Raw genomic sequence first — 20,466 nt, forward strand, 5'->3', positions numbered from 1 at the left:
CAGCTATTTGCAAAAAACGTTCAAACATTTTAAATTCAACATAAATGGAATAAAATACTTTACAGAAACGAGGTGTTAAAAAATTGAAAAGATCATGATCTTTTCAAACTCGACTTCTGCAGAAGTCATCTACTCACAGGAGCAAGGGTAACCTAGAGGGGGGAAAGATTAATGAGAGGCCACTTTGCTCAAGAGGCCAACAAGTCAGGTACAGGCTTAAGAATACAAATAATATAGAGAGGCTATCAAGTTTCAGAGTAGCAGCTGTGTTAGTCTGTATCCGCAAAAAGAACAGGAGTACTTGTGGCACCTTAGAGACTAACAAATTTATTAGAGCATAAGCTTTCGTGGACTAAAGCCCACTTCTTTGGATGCAAGTTGGCTGTAGTCCACGAAAGCTTATGCTCTAATAAATTTGTTAGTCTCTAAGGTGCCACAAGTACTCCTGTTCTTTTTATATTATCAAGGCCTTCTGTTTTTGTTTTTAAAGAAGTTGTTTGTCCTCTCCCAGCTTTCTTTCACAACCAGCAGGCCCTGTTGGGAATGACAGCTTAGTGGAGCTTGCATATCTTCCAACACTGCCTAATATGAAATAAAGTAACATTGGGAAAGGCAACTAATTTTTTTTAGAAGCCATGGATTCTCCATCACTGGCAATTTTAAAATCCAGATTGGATTTTTTTATTCCCCCCCCCCCCCCCCTTCCTAAAAGGGTCTTCTCTAGGAAATATTTTTGGGAAGTTCCATGGCCTGTGTTCTACAGGAGGTCAGACTAGATGATCAAAACGGTCCCTTCTGGCCTTGAAATCTATGGGAAAAAAAAAACAAAACAAAACCCTTTTGCATTGCTTGCATTTGGTGTACAGCAGTTCTGCAGATGTGAATGATGAAGGCACACATTTACCTATATGTGTAAACAAGCTGTTGGTGCCTTTGGGAAGGCTGAAAATTAAATACACTGGAGAAATAAGTCTGTTTTCACAGCCAGATGGCACACGCTGCTTAGCTATACATGTTTTAAACACTTTGCCATGAAACCCAAAGCTGGAAAGAAACTCCTTAAGTCCCTATCTAGAGAAGCAATTCATGCATTTTATTACTGGTACAGCTGCTAAAAGAAAAAACTTTGTTCTTGTGTAGCAGTTTGCAACTATCCCCCTCAAGAAAAAGTGGGAGTGGCTTCAAGAATAAGGCTTCATTAATGACTTGTTAAAATTAATGTGTGAAAAGTCCACAGAGATCCTTCCACTGATCTCCGATCTGTGGTGAGGGAAAGGGGGAATACTTTATAATCCTGTATACTCAGTTTCTTGATGTTTAATTTTTACATATTGAGAGATGAAAGGTCTGTCTCTTCCAGGTTAAAAACAAACAAAAAAAAAATCAATCAACACTCTTACCTAGACCAAGAGAATAAAGGCTGAAACGGAAACATTTAGCAAACATTTTCTTTATAATGAATGCACCGATTTCTCCACACACCACAAGCACACTGCTGGTGCCTAATGCAACAGAGATAACAAAAGTACCTTTAATATCCAGACCCTTTTAAAAAAATTGTACACACTACTTGGTTGTAGGTAGCTGATATGATTTGCACTAACATCACTATCTAATGGGCTACATAGATTTCAGAAACCCTAAACTTAATCAATCAGAAGCAATGAGTTTTTAGTAGGCTTGGCCCCTCAAATAATTCAAAAACTCCTTTAAAGAATTTTTTAAAATGTAGAAAATGTCAACTTTACATAGAGACACTCAAACTATTAAAGCATATTCCCCTGCAGCCAGTCTTTCAGAGTTCAACATTTAACTATTTACATAAATTCGTCTTTCAAGGAGTCACCTATTGCTTTCAGATAAGACAAGAGTTTGACTCTTTTGGAATTAGAATTTCAAGTTTATTAAGTTTCCTTCAAGCCCATTCTGTGCTACTTAGATGCATCTGTAGTGGAAGAATTTTACTTTACAAAGGAAATGTATCAAATTACATGCCTTATTTGAGGGAACCTAGTAAGATTTACAGGGATCAGGGATGAATGTGTCATCTCCCCTCCTCAAATGCAGATCTCTCATTCACAGTAGGATGTGTGCCCTGAAGACACACACAAGTCAGGCCAAGTGGAGTTAAAACCACGTGATCACACCTGGATCCCCAGTAGAAATCTGAGAGGAAGAGGGGTTGGCCAATACTGGTTAACTTAAATTCAGACTTCAAAAAATGGGCATAAGGATGTCCCTCTTTTTTCTTAAAGAACACAAGTGGCTCAAAATACTCAATTCCTTTTGCCATTTCTCATGCCAGAAAAGCTGCTGCGTTTACATCTTGTGTTGCTGTTGCACTTTTGTCCCTAGCTAGGAGGTTTGAATAATGTCAAAAGGTCCTAATTTGGCAGTGCCTAGCACTCACATCATCACTCATTCTCTGGGTCAAGTTCTGTGGAAGCCAAGTGCTTCCCCATGAAGGCTGTCCTGCCAATTGCTCCCCTTCTGGCCAGGCACGCGACAAGCTGAGTCAAGTATGGGTTGGTTAAAATGGGGAAGAAAAACCATAATTGGCCCCCCAAAACCATTATTGTCCCCTGACGCACGGGAGTATGGGCCAGAGAGGAAAGCATACACTTGGAAGACGTTAGTAGGTACTGACATACATTGACAAGCCTGGTATAACTATATTAATGAAGAGGGAAAGTTTATACACTAGGTGTACAATTGTTAAAACAAGAACGATTTATTTCCGTGCTCAGTGTGACCATGACAATTGTCTCAACATCAGTGAGATCTATACTGAGCTGCTAAATACTGGTTTTGGAAGTTTAAGCTGCTTGGGGACACCGTGGAAGTTACTCATCTAGCTTTTAAGTTTAAAACAAAAACAAACAAGGTGAAGAAAATGTGTTCCTGCTCATCTGAGCCTAATCCTCTTTTTGTATATCTTGTGGCTCAAATGCAGGAGGGAAAATAATTTGGAACAATTGGGACAGCATCACTTCTTCATTCAAAGTGCACATACATACAAAATTAACCAAATGTCCGAGCTCAGGATGGGCATCAGAGAGAGAAATCAAAACTCTAAATTAGAGGTAGTTATTCATCATACATTTGTCAGGCTGCCAAACAGATCTTTACCTTCCAAATTCACACTGCTATCATTCACAAGTTGGTATACGGAGACTGAATTAAAAATGCTTGGCTCTAAGTGCTAAAGCATTTTGTGTGCCATCAACCTTCCCAGCTCACAAATCTTTCAGAGAAACCAGCTGCTTTAAAAAACAAACTGAAAATGGGAAGTGAACATTGATCCATCTCAAATAAAAAAAAAAAATTCACAAAATTGTGAACAGACACGTAACTGCCTCCCCACCCTCTGTCAGGGGCTGTAAAAGGGCTAAGCAACTGAATTGCTACTGCTTGACTGTTGAAATGTGAACAAAATCCAGGCAGTTTGATGGCAACATGGAAGATTATCCTTTTAGAAAGTAATAATATAGGAGAGTTAAGCCAATGCTCTGTGCAACAAAAGTGATTAGCAGCCCATCAATGGTCCCACATTAAGCATAACAGAAGATGACCCTCTACAAATACCTAGTTTAATTTCACATTTCAAATATCTTGCATTGCCCATTGGCATCTGCAACAGATTTTAATTTGTAAATCTCCTTCCCATTGAGCTAAGAAATTTACATAAAGTGCAAATAAGACTCAGGTTTTTTCCCCACTGGTTCCAATACTTGTTATCTTTATTACCACTATTACTAAAAGCCAGCTGGCTTAGCCACTTGCATTAGGCTTTGGTGACATTCTTCTTTTACTAAAATCTTGGTTACTTTCTTCAGTTAAAGGCAAATAGAAAACAAGGGTTCCTTCTGCCAGATGCAGGCATGATAGGAGGCATGTGAGTACCATCAACGTAATATGCAGGTGTTAGACAAATCAGCACAGTCCTGTGGGTAAGAAGAAAGTCTAATGTTTCATTGGAAATGGACAAGTCATCTTTGGATCTCATCATTTGCAAAGAGTTCAGAAACGGTTGTGATAAAAGCACTATGCCAGCAGATCACTATTCAGTCTTCGTGGAGAGCTGCTTCTGTCTTCCCTGCATCTACAATGAACAATTGAAAATGCAGTTAAGTGTTTTGAACATCTAATGTGATAGCAGTAATCAGAAGACTCAGCTGGGGAAAGTAATTTATCTGTATAAGAACTGCCATACTGGGTCAGACCAATGGTCCATCTAGCATAGTATCCTGTCTCCTACAGTGTCCAGTATCTGAGGTTCAGGGAGAGTGTATGGAACAGAACAGCTGGAATGATCTATCCTTGACTTCTCATTTTGGCAGTCAGAAATATAGGCCTGTCTACACTACAGAGTTAGGTTGATGGAAGAGTTAGGCCAGCTGTGTTCTGTAATGGCTGTGACATCACAGCATGGAGCGTGCTGGGTAACCATAGTGAAACAGAAATGCCTTGAATTATTTTCAGTAAAGATTTATGAAAAAAAAAATCATACCAGTTAAATTCCTAAACTTTTTTTTGGCTTCTGCTCTTTCTTCAGCATCAAAATACCACACAGTCATGGCATATCTGTAAACAAAAGGAAAATTTATTGCTTAGATTCCCAAGAAGACACAAACACCTAAGAACACTGGGTTTATTCTCATACAGAGAGCTCAAAACACTAGTTTGTCTATTGCAAACTTGGAAGCAGACGAATAAAGAACTAATTTGACTTTTGGGTGATAAAACAAACCAGGGAATCTCTGTAGACACAAACTGTGTGTCTGTAAAATCCAGGGGAGAATTTGTGCTATACCTCTGGGAAGCATAGCACAGATCTGGCAGAAATCACTTTAAGATCTTCCCATTCTAGGTGCTCCAGGTACTGAAAAAATCCCTGGGGTGACTTAGCCAGCTTGGGGGTTGCTCTAACTTATGGTAGCCTAGCCTGGCCTGGCTTGGCTTGCCTATGGTTGGCAGCAGCACCCACAATCCCTGTAATGTTACAGGCCTACTCCAAGGACCCACACACTTATATTCACTATGGCTGTTTTATGCAGAGCCTGCCACGGAGGAATTCTCTCCTCACCAGCTGAAGGGCTTACAGCCCCAGTATGCTGTCACAGCAGCATACACGGGCCGCAGCAAATGGGGTAGAGGGAGTGGGGAATTTCACCCTATATGTTATGCACGTATATGGCTTGATCCTGCTGCTCATTTTTGTGAGGAAATGTACATTGACTTCAATAGTCCCAGATTAACTTCATTCACATTAGGTATTTATACTGTACATATGCCTGTGTGCATATATACAGATACACCCCCCCCCCGCCATAAAAGACAGATTTTTATATACTACAGTACATATGTGTTGGAAAAGAGCCAAGCTCTTTAATCTTTGGCCACATGTCAGTACTGAACATCTTATTTACCTGGTTGCATAGGAAGGTTGCACTTCATGTGGGTTCCTTCGGTCTGACCAGAAAAAAAGTAACCTGTCAAAAATGGGCTCAACATCTGCTACATAGGACTTTCCTTCCGGGAATATTCGAAGAATTCCACCATGCAGCTGAAAGTAGAGTGAAGTGTTATTTTTTTCCCCCCCATGTACATACCCATTTTAAAATGACAATTTTTTCCTCTTTATCGCACAAAGAATGTGGAGTAAAAGTTGAGGGCAATGCAATAGCAGCACATTGCAGTGCTGAAAAACTGTTGCCTCACGTTAGTCACTTTGATTTTAGCAAACAATTCAGATTGATTGAGCATAAACATCTATTTAAAGAAAGTCAACCATGATGAAACAGCAACTGCTTTTTTGAGACAGGACTTCCCCCTTCACAGAGGCTCTGTCACAAACATATAGAAGCCACTTGAGCTCACAGTCTCATTTCTAAAATAAGATTGTTTGTTCATTCTTACTGGTTTGAGATCAGACTTCACTGCATGACTGTCAAATGACATTTCAAAACCCCGGTATTGCAGCCACATAGGCGTTCTCTTTTGGGTCTGACAGTGGAACGCTGCACTGGATGTCAATATGCAGGTGTATCCTGCAATCTAAAGTTGCATTTTATGTATAATATTGTATATACATCCTCCACTCTTCTCACTCCTTCTGGTCCTTGTAGTGTGGCTTCTGTCACATCTCTAACTCTCGTTTCGGACGATCTTATGGGACAAAGTTTGCACTAATTTACGTGCATCAGTGGAAATGCACAGGGTACAAGTCTGTGCTACCAGTCTCCTAGAGGACTAAGGGAAGTGCAACAGGTCAAGTAGATGGTTATCTTTTTTCCATTTCAATATGTGGGGGTATTATTCAGAACATGCTGTAGGTTCAGGATTGTGTTTTTCTATAATACAAGATTTTTCATTGGCAGCATCTCTCTAATATTAAATCATTTGTTGGGATTTAGTGGAGGAAGCATGTGTTGGCACTTAAAAGGATAGCTGCTTTATATGACCAATGCATGTTAAGAAGGTGACCTTAGTATTATCTGACCAGGAAATAACCTGGGAACAGGTTTGAAAGCATTCCAACAACAGAAATCTGAAGAAACAGTCTTTGATTTTACAAGCCCTTATCTTGTTTATTATTTGAGGTCTGATAAATCCCCTGCTCAGGGCTGAATTAATTGCCTTGTAATGATACAATGTGCACAGAAACAGAAATGAGAGACCGCTCACCCCATTTGGCAAAGAAACTCATGGGATGTGGCTAGAGAGGTAGGAAAACTCTATCCGACTCCCCTTATGAAGTGTGATGTGACCCCTTGAATGAAAGGGATTTAAAGACCTGGGGATTATACAGGGGGCAAGGCTTCCCAATCCCATGAATCTAGGAAATCTGTGGGGAAATGATCTGCCTTGACAGCCTGTCTCAGTGCTGCCCCATTAGCCCTCACCCAGCCCTGCTGCCATTGGCTTAACAGTGGCTGTAGAGGGAAATGCATATTCAGATGTCCATGAGGTTAAGCGGGGGGACAGTGTCACAAAACACAGCCAAGCTCCCTGCCTTCCTGCTGCTAGCCCCACTGCAAACCACAGGAGCATCTTCTCCAGAGGGGTTTCCACAGGACAGGAGTACCGAGAGGGTGGGACAGTGCTGCAGAGGAGCCTCAATTTTGGCTCTGATCTTGGAGGTATAGTCATAAAGCAACGAAGCTACGTCTCACACTCAGGAAGTGCTTCCTTTGCTGGGTCTGATCTTGCTTTCAGCTGAAGTCAATGAAAGTTTTTCCATAGGATTCAATGGGAGCAGGGTCAGACCAGTTGAGCAAAAACTTGCAACTTTAATGTATTAAAAGGTCAGGATTCTAATGAGACAGTTGGAGCCAGAAAACATGACAAATGGCCCCAATCCACTGAGGTAACTTCTAGAGGCCACACAGAACGGAGTCTGAAGCTGCAGGCTCATAAGCCTGAACAGATCACCCCTAAAATACTAAACCATCATGGAAAGTTCATCTTTGACAGATTCTAATAGTGCCAAAGGCACTCAAGAAAATAAAACAGATCAGGGATCTAGAGTAAAAGGAAGATAGGCTACCATGAGAATTCTAGCCTCCAAACGTTCTGTATGCCTAACTGACAGGAAGGCAGGCAGATAGTCTTTCTGGACTCAAGGGACCCAATCTTCAGTTAATCCATTCCTGTGCTTGGGGCTGGGGACAAAAGATAGCTCTAAACTACCTTTGTGTTCTCAGTATTCTAGGACCATGAACTGACTGACTCCCAACATAAGACAGAGCAGCACTGGGGCTTGGTCCTCAACATGCATTCAGTGTGCCCCCTATGTTGAGAAGGGCTCATGAAGAGCATTTACATCGGTTCTATTTTAGCCAGGGGGCATGGGGAGGAGGGAAAATCCCTGAACAAGGATATTCCCATAGGGCTTTTACATCCATTTTCTAGCACTTTTATGTTTCCAGAGAGGCATAAAGCAGCCTTTGTTTAACCAGGAAGCAGTCACAATACCCAGGTCTTTAAATTAAGGTGAGAGAGATCAAACATTTCTGGCAAGAAATTTTCTAGCAAAGCCAGGAAAGATCAGACTTCACATTCCTAATATCCCTAAGGTGAAAAACAAGCATTAATTAATAAATGTCTTTCACACCCTCTTCATGAATCATAAGAAGCAAAAAAGGGCACAAACCCAATTTTTATAGATCCTTTGCAGGTCAACTTAAAGGGACAGACCCCAAAACTGACCTGCCATCTTTTTGTTAAAACTGCTCTCAGATTCCACTTAATCCTGAGTGGATGTGGTTTCTTTCTAAATGCTTCATTGCTCTTTTCTCTAAACAAAACTAAAATGCCAGCAGCCCAGCACATGAGCTATTCTATCACAACAAACTGGAAGGGAGAATGGAAGGGGAAAAAAACAACCTGATAAGGAAACAATTTCAGTTTCAAGCTTCCAAAGGGGTTACTAAAAACAGCAAGAAACCCCAAAATGTAACTGAAAAGTGCAGTTTTTAAATCAGCTGTTCAAGAGTTCATGAAAATATGAAATGCAAGTAAACAAACAACAAATTGTTTCTGGGCCAGCCTTCCCTTGCCTAGAAATATGGGGTTGCTTTTGGAATCCTTGGCTCACATACCTTTGAGTCCCAGTCCTTATTCAGGTAATAAATACAGGTGATACAGCGCCCATCACCATTTGGATTGTCTACGTGACGAACATACCCAGTTCCGTTCCCAGGGTAGCAAGCTACCATTGCCTAAATGAAAGAAAAATATCCATCAATTAAATTTCCCCTCGCTTTGTTTTTAAAAACTTTCCTGAATAGTTAATTTGACTCTAAATACTAAATTATTCAGAGCATCAATCCAAAGATTCTGGTGGATACTAACAAGAGGACCGGTCACAAGTTTCTTTCCCCACATGATCCTGCCTATGGGCAATTCCATACATGTAATGTCTTTGGTGTACAGTATAAGAGCAAATATACGGGGGGGGGGAAATAGTTTATTTTGAGTAATATGCTAAAACATAAAGGAAACAAGTTGCTATTATTTAAAAGCTACATAACTTTCAACAGCAGTTTGTTGTTCAAGAGAGAGTATCTCAAAGGTCTGCTAGGGTTTCTAAGGCTGCATCGTCACTGTTAATCTGAAGTTCTTGGTCATAGTGAAAGCAGACATCAATCTTACCATGCTGAACTTTTGCTGCATCCCCATCCTCCACTCCAAGTTTCCTGCACACATATATCATGTCCAAAAACACCACATGCAATTGCAAATTCAGGTTCCCCAAGAGTGAAGTGTGCAGAGATATGCAAATCTTTAGGCTGTGCTTGAACCAGGCTATACGTGTTTGCTGTCACGGGCTGAGCCACAGAAATAACCAAAATTTTTCAGAATCACTATTCTTCCTTTGATCATCCTCAAATTTGCTGATGTGGCCATTTAAGTCATGGTTTGGTTAATTTCACATTTAATGATGAGAAGAATCAACAGAAACACAAAACATGAATCATTCTGAACCACAAGACAGAACTAAAGATGACTAGGGGGAGTATGTATTTAGCACTTTAAAAAAAAATTGGTCTTTGGAGCACGTACACATTTAACATGAGTTCATCCCAGTAGAATATTAGCAGACGGGACTGGACGCTCAAGGGATTATCAATAAATTACCATGCCTCACTTGTCTAAATTATTTGTCTGAATTAGTAGTGACAACCTAAGTGCACTAAACTCTAGTAAGATATGGCCATACTAGCCTTTTTCCCCAAAGCTTTTCCTCTATTGTTAACACTGGAGGCATGGAATAGGTAATAGCAATGGTGGCAATCAATCAGCCAGCCAGCACAATGGATCCCTCTGAACCTCTGTTAATTAAGTTTAGTCTCTGTTCTCTCAAGGGTATGCCAATTGCAGAAATGACTGGACACACAGTTGCACACATATAGTTCTCTATTTTTAATGCTACAATAATTTACTTTCCTTCACGTTGCCTGTCCTTTCCTGTAAAGGTTGCCAGAATGGCACTAACAAGTCATTATGGTATGCAATTTATAATCTGCTCTGCTGTTCAAGCCCCTTTGGACATAGCTATTTTGAGGCCCAATCCTACAAGGTAAGGTAAGACTCTCAAGGAGGTGATGCATGCTCTTAATTCCCATCAATATCAATGGGCACTCTTAGGATGTGCTGGCACCTTGCAGGATAGGTCTCTATGGCCCTATTCACACAATAGTCATTTCAGGGAACCTGGTTACAAATTGGCACCCAACTTGCAATGTAGGCTGAACCTCAATGACATTTCATTATGAGACTGAGGTCCACCACTGAGGTCCATTCTGCACTGCAGTATTGGAAATAGGCTAAGGGACAAGTTGTATTTGCAATGTTGAAGGAGCCCATGACTGTGAGCTCTGACAGTAGAGGAAGGACAATACTAATCCTTTGTATCACAGGAACAATACTCTTTGGCTGATTGAGATGCCCTGGCTTGAAAACAAGGTGTTCACACAACATTATGGTGGTGCTGGACAGCCAAGGAAGGCTTTATCCAATGGGTAGACATCATTTGAATAGCAGTGAATTGTTCAAATAAAAATTCAAAGTGATTGTGGTTTGAAAAAAAGTGAGCTCCTGTGGTGTAATAAGTCAAAGATTGTCACTAAGGGTACATCTACACAGCAGCTGAGGGGTGTAATCCCCAGCACTGGTAGACATGTATGCGCTAGCTCTGCTCAAACTAGTGACCCAAACGAACAGTGTCCCCATCATGGCGCGACCGTACCAGGATCTCAGACAGAGTTGTACTTGGGTGGACAGCCAGAGCTGCTGCCCAGGCTGCCGCAGCCACACTGCTATGTTTAGTGTGCTAACTCAATCAGAGCTAGCATGTGTGTACATCTTCCTGAGCTGTGTGTAGACAGACGAAGGCCCAGAGTCTTAAAGGTACTTAGGGGCTGATCGGCTCAGTGTTTCAATGCAAAACCCCTACGTGCCCTGTCACCTAGTGGCATTCTCAGCCCACAGCTAGGTACCCAGACTCCCTGTAACAGGGGTCTCAAACTCAATTTACCTTAGGGCCAGTGCCAGTCCTCAAATCCTCCCAGTGGGCCAATACAGTCACTGAAGATGGTGTTCAGAAAAGAAAAAACTTTTATATTGTATTTTTTTATTTCAAATTTCTTAGAAATAAAATTGTCATAAAACTTTATACAATTCTTCACCTGCCAGAGAGTTTTGTGTGTTTGCCAGACACCTGGCAGTGCTTCAGTTCTGTCCGTTTGTTGATGTTTGGTCCCAGTGACTGAGCAGCTGAAACCTTCAGGATTGCAGCAAGGTGTGCATCAGATAGTTGTGTTCGGTATTTTGACTTATTTATATTCATTGTGGAAAAAAGTGATGCTGCCTCCATGGCTGACTCTGCTGGCAACTAATGACGCTGCTTCTGCCCAGCAACTAGTAGTGATGTTATCTCTGTCCCTCTCCCCCAGCCAGCGGGAGCTGTGGGGGGCACCGCCTGCAGCAGACAGAGCTGGCAGCGTGGCTGCATGCGTCTCTCCTCCGCAGGCTGCAGTGGGGTGGTTCTCGGGCTGTAGATAGCCTGCGGACCAGGATTTTGAGACCCCTGCCCTATACAGTGCATGGGGAGAGTTAGGTGCCTAAGACAGGGATCCCCAGAAGCCAGCAGGCTGAACGAGGAGCTGCCTAAGCTAACCAGGAGTGAAATGCTTAGGAGACAGGCTGGGAAAGAAGAAGGGCTTAAGGCCCTTAACTGGCTGACCTGGCTGAAGGGCTAGAAATAAGTGCCTTGCTCTGTTCTGGGTCCTCAGTCACAAACCCTCCTCTGAAGTTACACACCTAAGCCAGGTCAGCTGCTTAGGTAGCCTATGCTCTGGCAGCTGGAACCCTCTCCCTGGGCTTGTCGAATGCCGCGAGCTAGGGTGTAAATCTACGGCACACTACGACACCATGCACTTGGGGCCAGTCACAAAAGGTGCCTCACTGCCACTTTAAGCACCTAAATCCCAGAATCAGGCCCCACGGGGATTCACAAAACCCTTGCTCAGCTGCCACTGAAGCCTGTATGTGCCTTAACACTCTTGGTGCCTACATTTCTACAGTAAAAGTTCCCCCAGCACCTATTTTCTGCCTCAGCACGTGTGCTTCGCTGCCTCACTCTACATGTGCAGACACCTAAGCCACAGAGCAATGCAGAATTTGGTGGGGGGGTGGGAAGGCAGGCAGGCATTTCTCCACTTTGGGCCCCACAGGTGAGTTATTAGGAAGGCATCTTCAGAGCTCTCCAACTGGAGACCTTACACAAAAACAGGTGGGAAGAGGAGGCCTTCCCTCATAACTTTCAGTTCAGTGGTTAGGGCACTCATCTGGGATGTGAGAGACCCTGGTTGAAGCCCCTGATGGGAAATGAAGGATTTGCACAATGATCTGCTACCTTTCAGGTGAGTGCCCTAGCAACCGTGCTATGCGATAGTCCGACATGAGATTTGCCCCCGTTGAAGCTGTTCCACTATTAATAAATAATAAGAATATGAGCTAAGAATCCCAAGCAGAGGGAAGAGTCTCCATGCAGCCTGGACCGAGGCACCAAACTCCCTGAGAGGGGTAGGGCTTAGGCAGCGGTGGCTCCAGGCACCAGCACTCCAAGCGCATGCCTGGGGCAGCAAGCCGCGGCGGGCGCCCTGCCAGTTCCTGCGAGGGCGGCAGGCAGGCAGGCAGCCAGCCTTCGGCAGCATGCCTGAGGGAGATCCACCGGTCCATGGATTTAGCAGCAATTCGGCGGCAGGTACGCCGAAGCCGCAGGAGGGACCAAAGGCAGCATGCCTGCCTGCTGTGCTTGGGGCAGCAAAAAGAGCTAGAGCGCCCCTGGGCTTAGGACATACCCCCACATCTCCTATTGGCTAGTTTAGGCAGGGAGCTGCCTACTGTGTTGGCTTTCATGCCTCCCATTCTGATGCACCTACCTTTCCCGATTCATTGTAGAGGGAGCCTAGGCACTGAATTCAGGCTTTACTGAACCCCAGTGATGTTCTAGGCACCCAAAGTTACTCCACACCTAACTTTGGGTGCCTAGAACATCACCCATCACCACGCCCAAGTTCCTTTGTAAATCTATCCCTCACTGTCCATATGGACCCTCCTGGTGCACTAGTGTGTGCTGAGTATCAGAGGGGTAGCTATGTTAGTCTGGATCTGTAAAAAGCAACAGAGGGTCCTATGGCACCTTTGAGACTAACAGATGTATTGGAGCATAAGCTTTCGTGGGTGAATGCCCACTTTGTCAGATGCAGAGCTCTTCAACTGGAGAGCTTACACAGAAACAGGTGGGAAGAGGAGGTGTCTGACAAAGTGGGCATTCACCCACAAAAGCTTATGCTCCAATACATCTGTTAGTCTCAAAGGTGCCACAGGACCCTCCATTGAGTAGGTTGTAGAATATAGATATTCAGGTCTGCCTGCAAAGGCCTATACTTTAAGAACTTAGGTGTATTTTTATCACTTTGTTTTTATACCCCTGTAACTAGCTAAGAAGCAAAATCACAGTCCACCACAGTCTAACCCCAATAAACATCGCATTGTCTGGGCTTCAGACTTCTGGTCTTTTGCTGCTTGCTGTCCGCATGACAAGAACCAGGGAAGTGGGAGGGTTGAGGGAAAGCCCTCTAACATAGGTCAATGTGCATGAGGGAACTTTTAGTGCGCAGCAGGGCCCACATGGACAGTTAGTGCATGGCCCGCATGCTGTAGATTTACACCCCAGCTTGCCGAATACTAGCTTGCCATCTCAACAAGCCCCCTGTCTCTCACATGCTCACACTCGAGACCTCTCATGCTCGTCCTACATTTACCTGTGCAGCGGGCAATCTTGTGTGGGAGCTGTGCTGCCCCCATCTCTTGGTGGCCTGCAGCCAGCCCTCTGGCTGCAGGGGCCGATGGGTTTCAGGTTTTAGTTAGTCTTTGAGCAGGCCAATAGCATCAAGCTCCACTGGTGAGATTAAATAAGGGAATGTCTGTTTGAGAATCCCACTTCAGGGCCTCTGCTTGAGCTAGCGCTCCAAGAAGCTCAGTAGCTGTGTGGCAATGTCAAAACATAGGTGGCTTTGCAAGTGCCATCCGGTGGCAAGTTAGACAGCGGGAGAAGGAGGGGTTAGGCAGCAGCTGAGTGGTGGTTTTGAAAGTGTCAGTGGTGCCTAAATATCTTTGAGGATATGGATCTAATGCCTTAACACTGAGGCCAGACTCTCCCCAGGCCTCCCCACATACCACATTCTAATAAGAAACATGTGCTTTTACGTGGCAGAAGCCTCAAGGTATTAATTATTATTATTTTGTATTGTCTGCATCTGCAACTTATAGAGTCCCTGGGGATGAATGAGTAGAACAATTACCATAGCATCCAAAAGCACTGAACGTGTTTATATAAAAGGTTAAATAGGCGCTTTCCAGCAGCAGCAGACTCAGGGGCAGAAGAGCAGAAGTGAAATATCCTTTTTCCTGGCACTAGTAATATTTGAATGAAGCCTTAAACAATGAAGGGAAATCATTGCGGTCCTCCTAGAGCCTGTTGAAATGATATCAAGTTTTATCAGAGCACTGGCTGGAGCAGCTCCAGTATAGATCAAGCTGGCCTCAGCAGGGCTTCCAGCTGTTAGTACTGCTTTTGGATTCATTGGAAAGCAAACAAGAAACAGGAGATGAGCAGAGTGACCTAGACCTAATTTAGGTAATTGGTGAACATTGGTATTTGCCAGTTTAGCACTTGGGCTTGCTGCAAAAAATGGAGACTGGATCAGATCAACAAAATCACTATCCCCTATATAGGGGGAGCAGCTAGTGCAACAACAATTATTCCCTATGGATTTGTGTTGGTGTGTTAAGAATACTTTCCTTTGGGGGAAAGTCTATCCCCAACAGCCAATTCTGATTTAATATAAATCCATCAGGCAGTAAGAAGTATGAATGTGCCCTGTTCTGTTATTTTATAGCAGTGAAATCAGCTGCAACCAGTGTGAATAGGCTTAACTTCCCACTGCAAATACTCAAGAGTAAATCTCAGCTGATATCCTCCTTTTAATAAAAGTGAATCAGCAGGTGAATTTGCTTTCATTAGTCTGCAATTTGTTGATGCCAAAATACACTATGGTCTAATACTCCAGATTAAAAACCTCACACATCAGTGTACATACAAACTATTTAGCTGGTTAAAGGCTGTCTAGCTAACAATCACAAATTAAAGCCCTAAAACCCTGGAGTGTTATTTACTACCTGTTTGTAATTAGATCATAGAGGGGATTGTGATTGGTTGTCTCTGTCTCTAGTCTTCTATGTAGCAAACCTAGGGAACTTATACCATGAAGGAATCAAGAATCCTACTGTTTCTGCACTGTCATTATCTGAGAAGTTTGTTTATGCCCACTTGGGAAACCTAACCACCAGGTAAATGAGAAGTAATATTATCCGTAGCAAGGAGCCAGGGATCCTCAGTGAATTATATGTTGCACAAAAAGGTTTACAAAAAGAAATAATGATAATTCAATTTGTAATATATGATATTTGACTTTACCAGGGAAAGAATTCTGCAAGTCATAGAAGACTGCAAGGAAATACAAATGAAGACTGGAAGTATACAAAAAGCTAGAGATGCATAAAGAATCCCCATCCCCCCACCTCATTCTCTCTCTCCTCAATGCTTCCACTAGGGAAAAGCCCTGGTTAATTTTCCTTACTACTGGCCTGCAGCCACCTCACAATATACTGTGGAATTGTCAGATTTCACAAGCTAAGTAGAGTTGGGTTAGTCACTACTTGCAGATGAGTTCTTCAAGGAATTCCTGGGTGGTGATGGTGGGTCAGAAGGTGGCATTTTTCCTCTATGTTAGCAGTGAGCCAGTGCCTCAGTGTCATGCTAGTAGAGACTATAAAAGATGTAAATGCAAGATACTGACATTTGTGACCACTATAGGTCCCAAACCTTTCTCCAACCCCAGGGCTGTTCTTTCCAGTGACCCAATAAAATTCTGCCTTGGATAATTACCATCTGCCTGCATAAATTACTTCTAGGTATCAACTGGTTCCAGTATTTTTTCTATTTCCTGTACCAGACTATTGTGTAGTGTTGCTGTTTGTCATTAAACAGATGCTATACTTGATCCCAGGAGAGGGCACAGTGATCCCTCTCAGCGGTTCTCAAACTGTGGGTTGGGACCCCAAAATGGGGTCACCAGGGTTGGTGTTAAGACTTGCTGGGTCCTGGGGCTGAAGCCATAGCCCAAACCCTACCACCCGGGGCCAAAGCCGCAGTCTAAGGGCTTCAGCCCCCCCCCGCCCTCGCCTGAGTGGTGGGGCACATGGGAGCGTAGGCTTCAGTATCCCCTCTTGGCATTGTGTAGTAATCTTTGTTGTCAGAAGGAGGTGGCGGTGCAATGAAATTTGAGACAGTTGAGCTAGTGAAGTTTAGAAAGAATGCTCAGGTTCTGTGAAATGAAAGGTGCTACGTAAATACAAAGCAATAATGGTTTATGATAATTGCATCCTCATTTATAAGTCATAAGATGGAAAGCCAAAATACTAATAATTAATTGCATTACTTTTACTGACACACAAGCTTCAGGATATATTTTTAAATGACTTCTAAGTTGCCTAAAAGGGAAGTCTAATATGTGGTTTGCAATCCTTAACTAAAACGATTAAACACACACACACACCCCTCTGGAGAATAAGGACCACCAGGATTCACATCAGAGGCCCAGGCCTGCGTGCACACTGAAAGACAAGTTGAGTACAGTTTGTAGACTACAAATATTCTGTGCATCAAGGAGAGAAAGAAAGAAAAAAAAAAAAAAAAGATACAGAACGTGCACTATATTAAAAGAGCATGAATAGTCCGATATCTAATGCTCAAAGCAAAGAGATTTTCAATCAAGTCTCGTAAGATACACAGGCAGAATAGGACATTTCTTAAGTACTTTCTTTTTGCCCAATTGTGCCCAAATATTCTCCATTGTGTAATTTATAATGGCCCGGTATAAGGTTTACATGGCTATTAAATATATTAGTTTGTTTGAATTTATGAAAGTCTAAATACCCAACCACCACACCAAGGAATAGAATGAATGAGAAAGCAAGTTCTCTCACCTATGGGGGGAGGGGAGGGGAAGGGAAGGAGACAAACTACGAGGGTACCTACTGGCTCAAAGGGAGACTTGAGGAAGAAGGGAAGGCATATTCTAGACCAGGGGTTCTCAAACTGGGGGTCGGGACCCCTCAGGGGGTCACAAGGCTATTACACGGGGAGTCATGAGCTGTCAGCCTCCACCCTAAACCCTGCTTTGCCTCCAGCATTTATAATGGAGTTAAATAAATAAACAAACAAACATGTGCTTTTAATTTATAAGGGGGGATCGCATTCAGAGGCTTGCTATGTGAAAGGGGTCACCAGTAAAAAAGTTTGAGAACCACTGTACTAGACCAGCCAGAGGAATGGCCATGAATCTACTCTCCAAGCTTCGGATTACCAGTGTCAGTAGCAATATTATTTTACTACTTTCCTGTTAGGCAGGAAAGTCTCTCTCAATTAACTGTGCAAAAATCCATTGATTTAGCTCCCTTTCCTCTGTTCCCAGGAAACATCAGCTTAGCCAGTTGGCCTGGTAGTTGCTTTTCCCTTGGATACTTATGGGACAGATCTGGATGTTCCAGGAACAACAACAACAAAAAATTCCTTGCTTTGTTTGCTTCTGCTTTGTGTTATGCCTTGATGGTTCAGCTGTACCACTGTAGCTTTTTTGTTGCTTCCACATGTACAGAGATGCATTTATGAGAAATTTTCAGGAGCAGGCAACATGTTGGGTTCTTTACTGTGCTCAGTTCCAGGAAACTGATACTGTGTTGGAATTCTTAGAGAATCCCATTTCCCTGAACTATATGGTATCCCATCTGTGCTCTCCAACCCAATATACTAACATCTGTCATTCTGATGGCTACAGGGTTAGTTAAGGGTCTTTCCTTGAACAGAAGAAGAGAAGGTCTCCAAAGAAGGATCAGCTGATGATCCAAAAACTATTGCTGGTAGTTCTGGTGGTTGATGAAGAAAATTTGACAAAGGGCAGAGATGAAGTGTTGCCCAAGGCACCATCTACTTGTAGGCTACCATCATGCTGAATAATTGGAATGACTGGTGTGCTGATGGTTTCTCAAGAAGTCCTTGGTGAACTTTCAAGACACGTGGAATCCTTTTTCAGGTAGCTGCATCATAGATTGATGTTGCCTTAAATAAAAAGGAGCTCCTTGGTGAATGAGCTTATGATGGGGCTTAGGGAACTCTTAATACCTGATAACAAAATCATAGCTCCCCAGGACCTAGATAATGTGAACAATCTGTTCTTCACATGATTGAGCTTTTGGAAGCAGATTGTCCAGATAAGAATAATCTGGATGCCTTTCAGGCTCTGGCTGGTTATTAGGATGACAACCACCATCTTTGTGGAAAAGTGAGGTGGGGAATAGAGGCCAAGAGGCATCTCTTGATATTGGTGGTCCTCTCCAACTGCAAAGAATAGATACCATTTGTCAACTCTGCATTTTCAGGAGAAAGCAAAATGCTGAAAGCTAAAAAATAAAACCAAAGTTGTATGGAATATTATGACAATAGGATCATAATTCTGCTTACAGTAACACCCTTGTCTCTTCTAATTACACTGGTCTACAATTTTTGAGAAGTCGTCTGCTTCAGAGATAAAGTGTGCTATTTATTATGTATTTTGATGAGCGGAATTCAAATAGGAATTAAAACAACTGATTGGCTACTGTTTAAGATATTTAAGTTTTTACATTTTATGTCTATGTATATTGTGTAGATAGTAGAGTTTTAATCATAAATTGTAAACCTAGGTCTTTTCATGTGTTTATGGTTGCTTTGCATGATAATATTTCACCTGTCCTGTTTATGTAACACTTTAAAAATCAGCAAAAGGATTATATAAATAAAATTAATTATGAAACAAAAGGCAAAAAATGATTATGTACATAGTTTAGTCCTATTCAATGTCTACTCGGCGCTTCTTGGCTTGTCTCTTGTATTCATTAAAATGGAGCATCTCTTGTCACTGTCCAGCAATAGTCTGCAAGCATTGATGGGCTCCATTTGCCCGTTTCTCCATTGTTGCAATGTCCTGGTGAAATCGCTCGCCGCTCACTGCTCCGCAGTTCAGTGGAAAAAAATCTAGATGAGAGCGCAAAAAATGTATCTTTAGTGACATGTTGCAACCAAGGCTTTTGTATGCCTTGAGGTGGTTTTCCACCAACAACCTGTAGTTGTCTGCCTTGTTGTTTCCGGGAAAATGTATTGCCACTAACTGGAAGGCTTTCCATGCTGTCTTTTCCTTGCCACGCAGTGCATGGTCAAATGCATCATCTCGAAGAAGTTCACGAATCTGAGGACCAACAAAGACACCTTCCTTTATCTTAGTTTCACTTAACCTTGGAAATTTTCCACGGCAGTACTTGAAAGCTGCTTGTGTTTTGTCAATGGCCTTGACAAAGTTCTTCATCAGACCCAGCTTGATGTGTAAGGGTAGTAACAAAATCTTCCTTGATTCAACAAGTGGTGGATGCTGAACACTTTTCCTCCCAGGCACCAATTCAGAGTGGCCAATCTTTCTTGATGTAGTGGGAATCTCTTGCACAACTATCCCATTCGCAGAGGAAACAGCAGTACTTTGTGTATCCAGTCTGCAGACCAAGCAAGAGAGCAACAACCTTCAAAATCGCCACAAAGCTGCCACTGATGTTGGTCATAGTTTATGCACCTCAAAAGTTGTTTCATGTTGTCATAGGTTTCCTTCATATGGACTGCATGACCAACTGGAATTGATGGCAAAACACTGCCATTATGCAGTAAAACAGCTTTAAGACTAGTCTTCGATGAATCAATGAACAGTCTCCACTCATCTGCATTGTGAACGATGATGAGGGCTGCCATCACACCATCGATGTTGTTGCAGGCTACAAGATCACCTTCCATGAAGAAGAATGGGACAAGATCCTTTTGATGGTCACGGAACATGGAAACCCTAACATCACCTGCCAGGAGATTCCACTGCTGTAGTCTGGAGCCCAACAGCTCTGCCTTACTCTTGGGTAGTTCCAAATCTCTGACAAGGTCATTCAGTTCATAACCTTGTGTTATGAGGTGTGGTTCAGAGGAGGAGGATGGGAGAAAATGTGGGTCCTGTGACATTGATGGTTCAGGACCAGAAGTTTCATTCTCTTCCTCTTCCTCGTCTGACTCAAGCGAGAATGATTCTGGTGCATCAGGAACTGGCAGTCCTTCTCAGTGGGGTACTGGGCATATAGCTGATGGAATGTTTGGATAATGCACACTCCACTTTTTCTTCTGACACACCTTTCCAAACTGGAAGCACCATGCAGAAGTAACAATTGCTGGTATGATCTGTTGGCTCTCTCCAAATCATTGACACT

General features: G+C 42.8%; 1 protein-coding gene across 2 annotated transcripts in view; it reads right to left on the reverse strand.

Annotated features, from left to right (window-relative positions):
- Positions 1 to 688: 688 nt before the first annotated feature.
- Positions 689 to 20,466, reverse strand: part of EGLN3 (egl-9 family hypoxia inducible factor 3) — a 40,667-nt gene continuing 20,889 nt past the window's right edge. For both annotated transcript variants that reach the window (XM_054028004.1, XM_054028005.1), the window contains exons 2-5: positions 8,604 to 8,723; positions 5,430 to 5,566; positions 4,511 to 4,584; positions 689 to 4,102 (exon numbers count right to left, since the gene is read on the reverse strand). In XM_054028004.1, coding sequence (XP_053883979.1) covers positions 4,065 to 4,102; positions 4,511 to 4,584; positions 5,430 to 5,566; positions 8,604 to 8,723 — 369 coding nt within the window. In that variant the 3' untranslated portion in view covers positions 689 to 4,064. The remainder of the gene's footprint in view (positions 4,103 to 4,510; positions 4,585 to 5,429; positions 5,567 to 8,603; positions 8,724 to 20,466) is intronic.

This window comes from Malaclemys terrapin, chromosome 4 (assembly GCF_027887155.1).
Source record: "Malaclemys terrapin pileata isolate rMalTer1 chromosome 4, rMalTer1.hap1, whole genome shotgun sequence".
In the NCBI taxonomy this organism is placed as follows: domain Eukaryota; kingdom Metazoa; phylum Chordata; order Testudines; family Emydidae; genus Malaclemys; species Malaclemys terrapin.